A 14736-nucleotide genomic window follows, 5' to 3' on the forward strand; every position below is an offset into this window, starting at 1 on the left:
TGGTGATCCACAATAGTACTGTGCCCGTTCTAACTCCCTCAGTTACTGCCATTACATCAGTGCAAAATGGAACTTAACATTTAATCATTAAATATCCAACTAACACCTTTATCACTGCGTTGCTAAGAACCTATACAAATGAATGTGAGAAAAACATCAGCCACAAAATAAGTTGCTGCCGGAGAGGACATAACCTGAAGACCATTATCTGCAAGAAACCTTTCAACAGGTGTTATAGGGCTGCTTCCAGACAAATTTTGCTCAATTCAAGTGTTAAGGAGATTGCACATGATTTCTTTCAGAGATTAATGCTGACCGCTTTCTAAACAAGCCAGCCCCTAGGAAGGATCTGGTTCACTCCTAGCATGGCATATGAGCAAAAGCAAAAGAAAAACAAACTTGGTGACATAAGCTCTAGAAATAAATCTTGTAAAAACACGGACCATGAGAACAAATTCAGTGTTCAAACCAGCCTCACTCAACACGAAATAACACAAGCTGGGGAAGAAAGATTCAGCCATAAATCTCATGTCACTGAACATGTGAGATTGCTCACTGGGGATAAACTCTATCAGTGTTCTGAATGCCCAAAAAAATTCCGCAATAAATCGCATCTAATTGAACATGTGAGAATCCACACAGGGGAAAAACCTTTTCAGTGTTCTGAATGCAAGCAAAGATTCTGTAGCAAATTGAGTCTTTCTCGACATGCAAAAACCCACTCTGGGGAAAAACCTTATCAGTGTTCTGAATGCCAAAAATGTTTCCGCAATAAATCGTATCTAACTGAACATGTGAGAATCCACACAGAGGAAAAACCTTATCAGTGTTCTGAATGCAAGCAAAGATTTTGTAGCAAATTGAGTCTTTCTCGACATGCAAGAACCCACTCTGGGGAAAAACCATATCAGTGCTCGGAATGCCAGAAATGTTTCAGTGGCCAAAGCACTCTCACTCGGCATACAAGAACCCACACTGGGGAAAAACCTTATCAGTGCACGGAATGCCAGAAATGTTTCATTGACAAAAACACTCTCACCCGGCATACAATAACCCACACTGGAGAGAAACCTTATCAGTGCCCTGAATGCCAGAAATGTTTCAGTTACAACAGCAGACTCACTGAACATATAAGAACCCACACTGGGGAACAACCTTATCAGTGTTCTAAATGCCAGCAAAGGTTTTGTAACAAACCGAGTCTTTCTCGACATGCAATAACCCACTCTTTGGTAAAACCTAATCAGTGCTCTGAATGCCAGATGTGTTTTACTGTAAAAAGCAGTCTCACTCGGCACATAAGAATCCACACTGGAGAAAAACCTTATCAGTGCCCTGAATGCCAGAAATGTTTCAGTGAAAAAAGCAGTCTCACTGATCATACAAGAACCCACACTGGGGAAAAACCTTATCAGTGCTCTGAATGCCAGCAAAGGTTTCGTAACAAACCGAGTCTTACTCAACATGCAATAACCCACTCTTTGGAAAAACCTTGTCCGTGCTCCGAATGCCAGAAATGTTTCCGTGAAAAAAGAAGACTCACTGAACATACAAGAACCCACACAGGGGAAAAACCTTTTCAGTGCTCTGAATGCCAGAAAAAGTTTCGTAACAAATGGCGACTTACTCGACATGCAGTAACGCATTCTTTGGAAAAACCTTATATGTGCTCCGAATGCCAAAAATGTTTCAGTGAAAAAAGAGGACTTACTAGCCATACAAGAACTCACACTGGGCAACACCGTTATCGGTGCTCTGAATGCCCAAAAAGTTTCAGACATAAATCTTATCTCACTCAACATGTAAGAATCCAAAGTGGGGGAAAAACTTATCAGAGCTCTAACTGCTACAAACGAGGTAGAAGCTGTTACAAGCACCATAAGCAAACACACACAGTCCAAAATAAATTTCCTTGCTCTGATTGCCAGAAATGATTACATTTTAAATGCAGTCTCACACTACATGAGCAAGCACACACAGGAAAGAAGCGTCACCAGTGCTCTGAATGCCAGAAATGCCTCTTTGATAGGCACACCCTCACTAACCATGAGAGACTCCACACTGGGAAAAAACCATATGAGTGCTCTGAATGCCAGAAAACCTTCAGAGAAAAACGCTTTCTCACTCAACATGAGAAACTCCACACTGGAGAAAATCCTTATGCCAGAAAAGCTTTTATCTGAAAGACAGTGTTACATGTCATGAGAGATCCCATACTGGGGAAAAACCTTATGAGTGCTTGTAATGCAAGCAAATCTTTGGTTACAAACTGCTTTTCATTCGACATGAATGTACTCACTCAGAGGGAAAAAGCCTTCACATTATTTCTGTCTAAAATGTACTAGACCCAAAAGGCTTCTACTCAACCTTGTTTGTTTACATAAGACTGAAATATATATTTTGGGTGCAGTGTTTTGTACACTTTGTTAACATTATTGAATGCAGAATTTTCATGATAAAATACAGCAGAAGTAAAACGTAATAAACAAGTTACTTACCTTTGGTCACGCTGTTTCTGGTGGATACTCCTTTACCTGCTAATTCTTCACCGTGAGAATATTCCCCAGGCGCCAGACTGGATACTGAAACTTGATACTGAAACTTTAAAGCAGTCCTGCTGCACGCCGGTAGGAGACATCGCGCAGCTCAGTGTCAAAGTCTTTCTACACCATAGGACAAAAATATTGGAGACTAAGGGCCTGAGTTAGATCTCGGACGGGTTACTCTGTGACAACGGTGACGTATATCCTGTCACCCAAAATATAAACTTTTTGTCCTATGGGATTTATATTTTGGTGGAAGGGATATCCGTCACCAGTGTGATGGAGTAAACGAGCCGCTCACACCTAAATCAGGCCCTAAATCTCAGAAATATAAAATATATTAAACCTCTATCACTAATAATCCATTTGAAAACTACAGTTTCTGTGACTGCTTTTAGATAAAGGAATCTTTCATTTTTTTAAATGCAGCCCATTTTCCTTTCACATTCACAAAGGTCCCTTTGGGGACTCCTTCCCGTTTGCTAATGGATTACCGCCTCCTAATAATGTTTTGCAACCTACGTTTGGTCATAAAACCTAATACATACCACAAGGATGTATTAAAGTTTCAGAAGGGACACTATTATTATCCCCCTTCCAAATTCTGAATCCTTAAATGGGCTTAGTATAGTTCAAAAAGCGTTTTAGCATTGCAAACCATGGGAATTACCGAATCAGGCGTTTGTGAACGGTAAAACCCTATTTTACTAAATTGTCTCCATATTAAGGTTGCTAATACCATTAGTTGAGTTAGTAACCTGTACACCTACCTATTTAATGTTAGTATTGCTTGAGATCAAATGAAACCATCTCGCTTAACTCTGACACAATACTTATTTAAGGACAGAATTTCTGACATCAAGCTTTAATGTTTTGTTAAATATGTTTCCAAATTTTGTCACATACAGAAATGTAGCTAAAGCTGTCTCTGGACCTTCAACATGAGATATGATGTAATCATAATTTTTAGATAAATGTTCTGAGTATCAGGAACAATGTGTGTTTCTTGGTTTTCTCAAAACCACTATAATAAACATATTCAAACCTTTTAGATTTTATCTGCATGTTCTGGCGTCTGTTGCAGATAATAATCTAGATTTAGACCAAGGATCAAGTCCACCCATGGCTTCAAAAAGCTATTTATCATTGATCTCAATTACTATTATCAGAAATAAAACTGTAATAGACATGATCCTGAGAGATGGACCTTCAAGTATTATGCCTCGCCAATTTATGGAACAAAGTATGGAGTTAAAATCTGAATAGATTAGATACACAAACATGGCCTGACCACTGTATTTTACATCAATAGATTATTTATCAGCACATATTCTCTAATTAGAATTAACTCGTCTTCTAATTGATGCTGGTCTTGTGTTGGGTCTGCTGGAACTATTTCCATATGACATTTAAATTCCCAAAAAATAAGGAGTTATAGTTTCAGGTCTGGTCAAACTTTAATGAATGCTACCCCTAAAAATGCCCTGTTGTGCAGCATGATTTAGACGTGGTATGTTTTTCCTTTCAATGGTAAAATTGTAAACATATTTATTGTTGTTGCAACCTAAAACATTATCAGTAATCGGGAAAAATAACAATAAGTGGTCCTGTGATGCTTGTTGGAAAGAGAAGTATTTAACCACAAAGTGGATCGAATTCAAGTTTATAACTTAATTGCTAGTGTAGAAAAATATATGATTTTGAACCCTACGAGGCGGTTCTTCTCCAGAAAGTATTCATGTCCGTATCATAAGTTATAAGTCAAAAAACACTGATGAAGTCAAAAAGCCTCCTTGAACATTCAAATTGAATTTTAATTACAATATAAAATGATCATTGTTCACGATATGATTATTGTTCACAATATTTCTCTTAGTCTTTTAATTTTTGTACTTATTTGTGTAAAAAGATAATTTGTATTTGTTTTTCTATATGTTGGAAGCATTACATTAATGAAATCTCTGTATCCCACCCTCTTTCTTTTCTTTCCTTTTTTCATGAACATTTCCATTGTTTAACTTTTTACGTTGCCTGATATTAAGAATTTTGCTCTACATAACTATGCTGTGTTACAGAATGCTATGTTACAGTATGTTGAGTTTTATGTACCACTTTTGTCTATTATATGTGTAGCAGCTTATGTTTATTTATGCTTTATTAATTAGATTATGTTTATTAGGTTTTATTATTCAATAAAATGTTTCAAACATAAAAAATGAGAAATGCTGTGTGTTTACAACTGCACCATTTTATTGTACGGGTAATCTCAAACATTTTCCCAGGGGCCAAAAGGATAATGTTACTTGCCCAGTAAGCATCTGTTCTTGGCATGTAGAGCTGTAGATTCACATGCTTTGCCTGCTCCTGCCATCTAGAATTGGGTCCGGATGTTTGCAAGTTGTTTTTCTTTGAAGAAGTCTTTCCAGTCATGAGGTAGGTGACTCCTCCTTTCGGTGATAGTGCTCATGGGCATCTACTCCATTGTTAGATTGTTTTTGAGAAGAGGGTGAGAATGGAGTTAGTAAAGGTAGAATAGAGATGTCCATGCGTTTTTATGTAAGTAAGAAGAACTTCAACAGGTGTAGGTACCTGGGGAGGGGGGTGGGCGCATGTGAATCTACAGCTCTACATGCCAAGAACAGATGGTTACTGGGTAAGTACCATTATCCGTTCGAGGCATGTGAGCTGTAGATCACATGCTTTCCATAGGCTATACAGCAGTAACTCCTAAAGCGGTGGCTAACTTGTAGCTGTTGCCGTTGTTTGAAAAAGTGTTTTAAGTACTGCCTGGCCTACATTAGCCTGTTGCCTCACTAACACATCTACACAATAAGGTTTGGTGAATGTGTGCGGTGTAGACCATGTTGCTGCCTTACAGATGTCAGCTAAGGGAATATTCCCTAAGAAGGCCATAGTTGCCCCTATTTTGCAGGTGCAATGCGCCCTAGGCGGTATTGTCAAGGTTATTTTCGCTTTCACATAACAGGTTTGGATACATTTGACAGTGCATCTTGCAATGTCCGATTTAGATATAGTATTGCCTTTGTGTGGTGGCAAAAAAACAACAAAGAGCTGTTTTGTCTTGCGAAAATCTTTTGTTCTTTCCACATCATATAGTAGAGCTCTTCTAACATCTAATGTGTGTAGAACTCGTTCTGCTACAGAATCAGGTTAAGGAAAGAACACAGGTAACTCGACTGATTGATTGACGTGAAAAGCAGAAACCACTTTAGGTAGACATTTGGGATTGGTTCATAGAACCACTTTGTCTTTATGAAGTTGAAAGTAAGGTTCTTGTAAAGATAGTGCCTGGAGTTCACCAAATCTCCTTAAGGAAATGATTGTGATAAGAAAAGCAACCTTCCCAGAGAGTAATTGTAATGGACACCTGTGCATTGGTTCAAAAGGTGGACCCATCAGCCTTGTAAGGACTATGTTCAAGTTCCATGTTGGTGCAGGTGGGACTCTTGGCGATATTATTCTTTTTATACCTTCCATAAAGTCCTTATTAACTGGTACTCTGAATAGAGATAAGTTTTGTCTGTTTTGTAAGTATGCAGCTACTGCTGCTAAATGCAAGCAGATGGATGCGTAGGCTAGTCCAGATTGCTGTAAGCGTAAGAGGCAACAGATGAAGTTTTGCCTGAAGCATCAAGGGGATTGATATTGTTATTTGTACAATAGATAACAAATTGTTTCCATTTTGCTGCATAACATGCCCTTGTAGTAGGTCTCCTAGCCTCCTTTAGGATATTCATAAAGTCGGGTGGTAATTGTAAATAACCAAACTCTATGACCTCATTAGCCAAATCGCTAGGTTGAGTTCTTTGGGATTTGGATGCCTGATTTCTCCATGGCTCTGAGTGAGGAGACTGGAGTTGAGATGCAGCTTTTTGTGTGGAACTACTGAGAGCTCTAACAGGGTGGTGAACCAAGGTTGACTTGCCCATGAGGGAGCTATGAGAATCAGTTTGAGGGATGTTTGTCTGAGCTTCCGAACTACCAGCGGAATGAGTGGGAGAGATGGAAAAGCGTAAGCAAATATCCCTGGCCAGGTCATCCATACGGCATTGCCTTTGGAGAGTGGGTGTGGGAACCTGGAGATGAAGCTTTGGCATTTTGCGTTTTGAGCTGTGGCGAACAGGTTTATGTGTGGAAATCCCCATTCCTGAAAGTAGGGAAGGAGAACCTAGTGATGAAGTTCCCACTCGTGGATTTGATGCCTCTGTCTGCAATCTGATTGTTCACTCCTGGAAGATATTCTGCTAGGAGATACATTTTTTGATGGATGGCCCATTTTGAAATGGCTTGTGCTAGGCGTGACAGTTGGAGACAGTGTGTTTCCGCCCTGTTTTTGTATGTAATATATAGCTAGCATGTTTTCTGTGCATACTAGGACAGTTTTGCCTGTAAGGTGAGGTTGGAAGGCTTTGAACACTTGAAATACTGTTAGTAGCTCCAGGTGATTGATATGGAGGCTCTTGTATTTTATAGTCCGCAACCCTTGGACTGTGTGAATCTATATGTAAGCACCCGAATCAGTGAACGGTGCGTCTGCTGTTAGCCCTGTCTGTGGAGCAGGGTCGATAAAGGGCCGCCCTTTGGATACATTTTGTGGGTCCCACCACTGCAGAGAGCGATGGGTGCGACCATCTATCAACACTAGAACGGTCAACTGACCCTGCGACTGGTTCCACGGACTTGCTATGCATTCTTGAAGGGGACGCACGTGAAGCCTTGCATGTGGAAAAAATTATAATGCAAGACGCCATCATCCCTAGTAGTTGCATGAATACTCTTGCTGGCAATGCTTGGTTGGGCTGAAATTGAGCGGGAAGGGACTGAATGTTATGAATCCTGGCTGTATTGGGAGAGGCTAGAGCTTTGTGAGCGTCTATTGTGGCTCCCAGATAAGTTTGTAAGTTGGAAGGCTGTAAGTGAGACTTCAACGCATTACTGGGAATCCTAGTTGGTGAAGTAAATGAATAGTGGTTTGAGTGTGTCGAAGACACCTTTGGTAATTGCTTGCTTTGATGAGCCAGTCGTCCAGGTATGGGAAGACATGGATGTGTTGTCTCCTGAGATGTGCTGTGACTAGTGCAAGGCATTTGGTAAATACCCTGGGAGCAGTGGTGACTCCAAATGGTATTACCTTGAATCTGAGATATTTGCGATGAGCGGGATGAATTGGAATGTGGAAATATGTGTCTTTGAAATCTAGGGTAGACAATAAAGTGCCCTGCTTTAGAAGAGGGAGCAATTGTTGGTGTATCACCATGTGGAAATGCTCTGAAAGTATGTAAAGGGTTTAATTCTCTGAGGTCTAGAAAGGGTTTCAATGAGCCGTCTTTATTGGGAATAGAAAAAACAAGGAGTACGCCCCCTGTTACTTGATGTTATAACGGCTCAGGTTCTACGGCTCCTTTGAAGAGGAGAGACTGTACTTCTTGTTGAGGTGTAAATGTAAGTGTAATGTTCTGGCGACATTTTGTGAGAACCTGGTGGTATGTTTGGAGGAATGTTGGTAATTTCCAGGCAATGACCATATTGGATAATTCCTAACACCCATTTGTCCGTAGTGATAGATTGCCAAATGTGGAGGAATTGTAGTCCCCCAATAGGTGTAAAATGGCTGGGGCAAGTGTGAGCAAGTCACTGTTGGGAGAATGGGAATTACGCGGTACTGAACCCTTGCCTCGACCTTTGTTATCCTCCTCTAAAGAAACCTCTCATAGAGGAAGATTAGTTGTTACCTTTGTAAGAGGTGGCAGTGTTGCCTGAAGACGTGGTCTTAGACCCTCCTGGTAGAAAGAGCGACGAAAGGAGCCACAGTTAGAAGGAGACTGTAGAGCTACGATAGATTTGGCTACCGGTGTATCTTTTTTCATCTTCTCCAAGGACTTATCTACTTCGGGGTCAAAGAGATGCTACTTGTCAAAAGGATATTTAAAGTAGACTGCTGGACTTCAACTTTGAACCCAGAAATCCTTTGCCAGTCATGTCTTCTAAGTAACACACTTGTGTTAAACCCCCAGCTGCTGTGTCTGCAGCATCTAAAGCACATCTTATTGAGGAATTGGATATGAGCTTTCCCTCCTGAACTAAATCTTGGGCATTTTTTTTAAATTCATTTGGGAGATGTTGCAGGAACTGCTCCATTTCAACCCAGTGTGCCCTGTCAAATCTGTCTGGCAGGGCCTGGGTGTTGGCAACGCGCCAGTGGTTTGCTGCTTAAGCAGCTACTCTCTTACCAGAGGCATCTAATAGTTTTGACTCCTTATCTGGAGGGGCGCATCCCTATGGTCTGTGAATAGGTCCTTTTACGGGCATTAGAGACTACCAAAGAGTCTAGTGGTAGCTGACCTTTAACTGGATCTGAAGGAGCAGCCTTATAATTTTCAAATCTGGGGGTTAGAATGCGGACACGCACTGGATCTTTGAAAATGTTGTCCGCATGTCTCATCATGCCTCTAAGAATAGGCAGAGTGTGGCTAGCTCTATGTGTGGTAGTGAGGGTTAGGAAATCTTCCTCTAGAAATTCCTTGTGTAAATGCACCCCATGATATTCTGCAACTCTAGTGAGCAACGCTAGAAGGCTTTGCAGGGTAAAGATCTTGGTGAATCTGTGTGATAGTCTCTCCAGGGATCTATCTGTATAAGAGTCTCCCCCCCCATTCTTATCATCATCCTGGAGAGTTAGTGGGTGGGATTAACAAATGACGTAAAGGTGGAGAGGTTGGTGTTGAAGAATGTGGGAAGGGAGTAGGGTTACCCGCAACAGATTCCTCACAGGAGCTGGAGCAAGATCACCGCCGACCAGCTCACCACCTCCCTCAGCCAGAACCCACCTGCCAGCACAAACGACCCCAACGAAGCAGCCCGCAACCTCACGCAGTGGCTGACCGCCTGCGCCGATGACCTCGCACCACTAAAGAACCCTCCCAGCAGACCCAGAAGCAAGAAGGTCCCCTGGTTCACCGACGAACTCAAGGACTCCAAGAAGACCTGCTGCACCCTCGAGAAAGCCTGGCGCCTCGACCAGACCACCGACAACATGACCGCCCTCAAACACGCCACCCGCAAGCACCACCAGCTCATCCGCACCACCAAGAAGAAATCACTGAAGGAGCGACTGGACAACAACGCCCACGACAGCAAGGAACTCTTCAGCATCGTCAAGGAGTTCTCCAACCCCAGCACCGGCAACAACGACATCACCCCTTCACAAGACCTCTGCGACTCCCTCGCCTCGTTCTTCCCCCGCAAGATTGCCGACATCCACAACAGTTTCGGCACACCATCCACGCACCCAACCGTCGAACCAGCACACCCCACCGCCACCCTTCGCACCTGGACCACGGTGACCACCGAAGGCACAGCCCGCACAATGAACACCATCCACTCCGGATCTCCAACCGACCCCTGCCCCCACCACGTCTTCAACAAGGCCGACTCCATCATCACACCCCAACTCCGGGACATCATCAACACCTCCTTCAACGCCGCCACCTTCCCGGAGAGCTGGAAGAATGCCGAGCTCAGCGCCCTACTGAAGAAACCAACATTGGATCCCACCGACCTCAAGAACTTCCGCCCCATCTCGCTCCTCCCTTTTCCTGCCAAAGTCATCGAGAAGATCGTCAACAGACAGCTTGCCGCCTTCCTCGAGACGAACGGATCCCTGGACCCCTCACAGTCCGGGTTCAGAGCCAAGCGCAGCACCGAGACCACCCTCATCGCGGCCACCGACGACATCCGAGCCCTGCTCGACAACGGGGAAACAGCGGCACTCATCCTCCTGGACCTCTCTGCAGCGTTCGAAACGGTCTGCCACCGCACCCTAGTCCAACGCCTCAGCAACACCGGCATCCAAGACAAGGCACTGGAGTGGATCATCTCGTTCCTCGCCGGAAGAACACAGATAGTCCGCCTCCCCCCGTTTCGCTCCGAGGCCACCGAAGTCATCTGCGGCGTCCCGCAAGGATCTTCACTCAGCCCCACCCTCTTCAACGTCTACATGAGACCCCTCGCTGCCATCGCACGCCAACACAACCTCAACATCATCTCCTACGCCGACGACACCCAGCTGATCCCCTCCCTCACCAGAGACCCCGACACCGCCAGAACCAGCCTACACGAAGGAATGAAAGACGTCACCGAGTGGATGAAGAACAGCCGCCTGAAACTGAACTCAGACAAGACGGAAGTCCTCATCCTGGGACCATCACCCTCCGCCTGGGACGACTCCTGGTGGCCCCCAGCCCTGGGCACCGCTCCCAAGCCAGCACGCAACCTGGGCTTCATCCTAGACTCCTCCCTCTCCATGACCAGAAAAGTCAACGCCGTCTCCTCATCATGCTTTCTCACCCTTCGCATGCTTCGCAAGATCTTCCGATGGCTCCCGACCGAAACCAGGAAGACGGTCACCCAGGCCCTCGTCACCAGCCGACTGGACTACGGAAACACCCTCTACGCCGGAACCACAGCCAAGCTACAGAAAAGACTCCAACGCATCCAGAACGCGTCCGCCCGACTCATCCTGGACATCCCCCGACACAGCCACATCACCGGACACCTGAGAGACCTGCACTGGCTCCCCGTCAGCAAGAGAATCACGTTCAGGCTCCTCACCCACGCACACAAGTCTCTCCACGACCTGGGCCCCAAGTACCTCAACGACCGCCTGACCTTCTACACGCCCACCCGCCAGCTACGGTCTACCAGCCTCGCCCTTGCCGCCGTACCACACATCCGAAGAGCCACCGCCGGAGGCAGAGCCTTCTCCTACCTGGTGGCCAAGACATGGAACTCCCTCCTTATCCACCTTCGGCGGACCCAGGACCACCTCGCCTTCAGGAGACAACTCAAGACCTGGCTGTTTGAGCAGTAGCGGACCCCTTTCCCCAAGCGCCTTGAGACCCTTCCGGGTGAGTAGTGCGCTATAAAAATATTATGATTGATTGATTGATTGATTGATTAGTATCCACATTCTTCTTCTTGAAAGGAATAAAGTAAGGGTCTTTCTTGTGACTCAGGTTTACGTTTCTGAGGTGACTTAGTAAGAACACATCTTGTATCAGGATTTATGTATAGTTCATTTAGTTTTAGGTCCAATTTGGCTGCTGCTTCGGAGGCACAGTTTTGGGTTTCGGTGCCGAAGATTTTGGTGCTGGGGTGCAATCTCCTTTCGACGCCAAAATGTTTCGGTGCCGAAGGAGGCTTTGTCTTTGGTGTCAAGGATTTCAGCTCCAAAGCGGGTTGTGGCTTCGAGCCTGAATGCTTCGGCTCGGTGCCAGTCTTTGGCCTACTCGATCCCGAGCCAGAAGGCTTAGTGATGTGTTTTGTGGCGAGCCGGAGGGTGGGGCATCGGAAACATGTTGTCGGTGCTGAACATGGCCTGAAGGCGGGGGTGGGATCGAAGCCTTTTGTTTTGGTTGACTTGGGTTTTGGGTTAAGGGGCTTTCGGTACTCACGGTACGTTGACCTTGCGATAAGTCTTCTTCCACGTCTGAGTCCGATTCAGGGATGGAGAAAAGTTCTTCCTCTGCCCCTTGTGTGTTGAATTCCTGTTCGAAATATTTGCCAAAGATGTCCAGCATGTAGTCGATGTTTTGAGTTTGCATCTCGTGACGTCAAACCCGACTATCATGGAGCGTTTTCTTTGATCAGAACGATTTACACACGTCACAGTTCTCTTCGTTGTGCTCCGGAAACAAGCACAAGTTGCAAACTTCGTGCAGGTCAGTGCGCGTATACTTAGTGCGGCACCAAGGGCAGAATTTAAATGGGGTCCGTTCCATTGACTGAGAAGTGGACCGACGCATGTAGGCTGAATGGCCTCTCCAAGACCTCTGATCGAGTATATGTTTTTCTTGACGGACACAATACGCGGAGAAGTCGAATACGCGTTCGAAAACAGAACCAACACGGGAAAAGTGGATTGCGCACCGAGGGGAACCTGAAGCAACGGTTTTGAAGCGGAGCGCGGCAATAGACGTCAGAAGCCGATGGCGAAAAAAACTATCTATCAGTGGAGTCAATGCCCATGCGCACTCTCACAGAAAGGAGGAATCACCTACCTCGTGACTGGAAAGACTTCTTCAAAGCAAAAAGAACTATTGATAGACAGAATGCAGAACAATGGCGTACATTCACCCCAGTACAGAGATCTGGGCCTAAATCCATCGTTTTTTTGCTCACCATGCCATTCCAGTTTGGACCCAGCAATATGCAGATCAGTATTGACCCTGCGCCCAATGGGAACAGTCCAGCCCGAACTGCCACGCCAGGTCATCCCTGGACTGGAAACAAGCATCCCAGGACCGGTTTCGGGGTTTCACCCCTCTTCAGCCAGGATAGCTTGATTCCAGTGGCATGGAGAGCACGGGACTCACGTCTGAGCATACCCAGCCCACTCGGGGTGACAAATGCAAAAAGAACTATTGATGGATAGAATGCAGAACAATGTCATACATTCACCCTAGTACATAGATCTGGGCCTAAATCCATGTTGTTTTTGCTTACCATGCCATTCCAATTTGGACCCCCTTTGGTTTGACTTCTTCGAAGAACAACTTGCAAACATCCAGACCCAACACTAGATGGCAGGACTATGCAAAGCATGTGATCTACAGCTCACATGCCTCGAACATATGGTCTGCGGGGTGACAGAGGGCCACATTGGCATCAGTAGCGAGAGGGTCTGGCAGGGGATTCGGGGGGATGTAAGGTTGGAAGTAGGGGGAACAAAGCCTGTACATTGTGTGAACTGTGACTCATAGGGTTATTTAGGGCATACCATACTGCCCTGTAAATGAATCCCCTAGTGTTTACAAGAGACATAGATTTGACAGTTCTGTGTTGTGCTGTATTTCCGTTGCTATCCGTGTACTGGACCCTGAAGCAAACCTTCTCTGCCTGCTATTGCTACGTTTGGTGAATCAAGTTTACACAGGAGGTAACTAGATTATTTTATTGGAATGAAATACACTCTTAGGCCTCACAATCTACTTATGCTCCTAATCTCTTATCTGTAAACATTTGGAGAGCTTAGAAGCAGGGTCATTTAAAGTAGCAAGTGCTTTTAGAAATCCTTGTGAAACTCCCCAACAAGGTGTGTAGTTCACTGAGTTGGGCAGCCACAATCCTCACTGTCATTTACTCCTGGCTTGACATCTTGGCCAAAATATTCTGGTTGTGGACTCTATTAAAAGTCTGGGCAGCTTCCATCATCTGCATTTCATTGATAAGAACAGTCCCGAGTCTCACCATCAGAGCCTCTGATACCCAAATTATGTAACAAACAAGATGAAGTCTATAAAACCAGGAGTCTTGTTTGTCATAATTCCCAGCCTCCCCTTGTGACCAATTGTGTTCTCAAGATCGTTGTATTCGGTTTTATCAGTAACAGGAATAACTGCATTCAAACTAAACACTTGTAATAAGTATGTGATATTAAAACAGGACTGTAACCCAACTATCCATTTTATGTTACACATTAGGGTAGGACACCCATTCTCAGAGCCCACTCACTGAAATATGAAGTAGTGAGAATCGTATTGACTGCGTAGCAAGAGAACTTGTGCTGTGATGTTAATACTCCTACTTGACCACATTATTTGACCACGATTACATCAAGTGGTTTCTATGTCTTTGTCCCTTTGTTTGCCATGATGTGATAGAGGTGGACAAACCACTGAAGGCTCGAGCCATATGCCTGGCTCTGGCTCAGCACAAGGTTCTCTTCTATCCTTGAACCCAAAACAAGCCGAGTGTGGCTTCTTCCTGCCACCCAGACTCACACCTCATGCACCAAGAGTTAAAGACAAATAATTAATGTTTATGTCAAATGAGAGCGAGAAATAGATGCCGACTTGCACAATGTGAAACAAGAAAACCTGGGATCAGTCACGGCTTACCCACTTGACCAAATTAGGTGATTCTGGCAAATTGGTTTAGTTCTAAATTCACCAGGGAGCCTGAGGGGTACTATATTAAAAGGACACTCTGCTGCCTCTTTTCATCATAGAGAGCCAACATGTTTCATTGCCTATTGATTTGGAGGCAATTTCTTCAGGGCACGGGTCAGTACCACCACTCTGCTTTCCTTTCACAAATGAATGTATTCCTAGGGAACAATTAAAAATACAGACAACACATAATTTAGCAGCACAGAGGCACATCTCCCGCGGAG

The 14736-nt window shown here is 44.7% G+C and overlaps 1 protein-coding gene across 1 annotated transcript; it reads left to right on the forward strand.

Moving 5' to 3' along the window:
- The first annotated feature begins 365 nt into the window (after positions 1-365).
- On the forward strand, positions 366-2183 carry LOC144759646 (uncharacterized). Its single transcript, XM_078646495.1, has 4 exons — positions 366-1150; positions 1235-1414; positions 1499-1802; positions 1968-2183. Exons 1-4 carry the CDS (start codon positions 366-368, stop codon positions 2181-2183), a joined length of 1485 nt encoding a protein of 494 aa, XP_078502621.1.
- Positions 2184-14736: the final 12553 nt, after the last annotated feature.

Source organism: Lissotriton helveticus, chromosome 1_1 (assembly GCF_964261635.1).
Source record: "Lissotriton helveticus chromosome 1_1, aLisHel1.1, whole genome shotgun sequence".
Taxonomy (NCBI): domain Eukaryota; kingdom Metazoa; phylum Chordata; class Amphibia; order Caudata; family Salamandridae; genus Lissotriton; species Lissotriton helveticus.

Coding starts and splice junctions, on each gene's coding strand:
- LOC144759646 (XM_078646495.1), top strand. CDS start 366: ATGGCATATGAGCAAAAGCAAAAGAAAAACAAACTTGGTGACATAAGC. Junction 1,151..1,234: donor ATAAGAACCCACACTGGGGA/ACAACCTTATCA, acceptor CCACTCTTTGGT/AAAACCTAATCAGTGCTCTG. Junction 1,415..1,498: donor ACTGGGGAAAAACCTTATCA/GTGCTCTGAATG, acceptor AAAACCTTGTCC/GTGCTCCGAATGCCAGAAAT.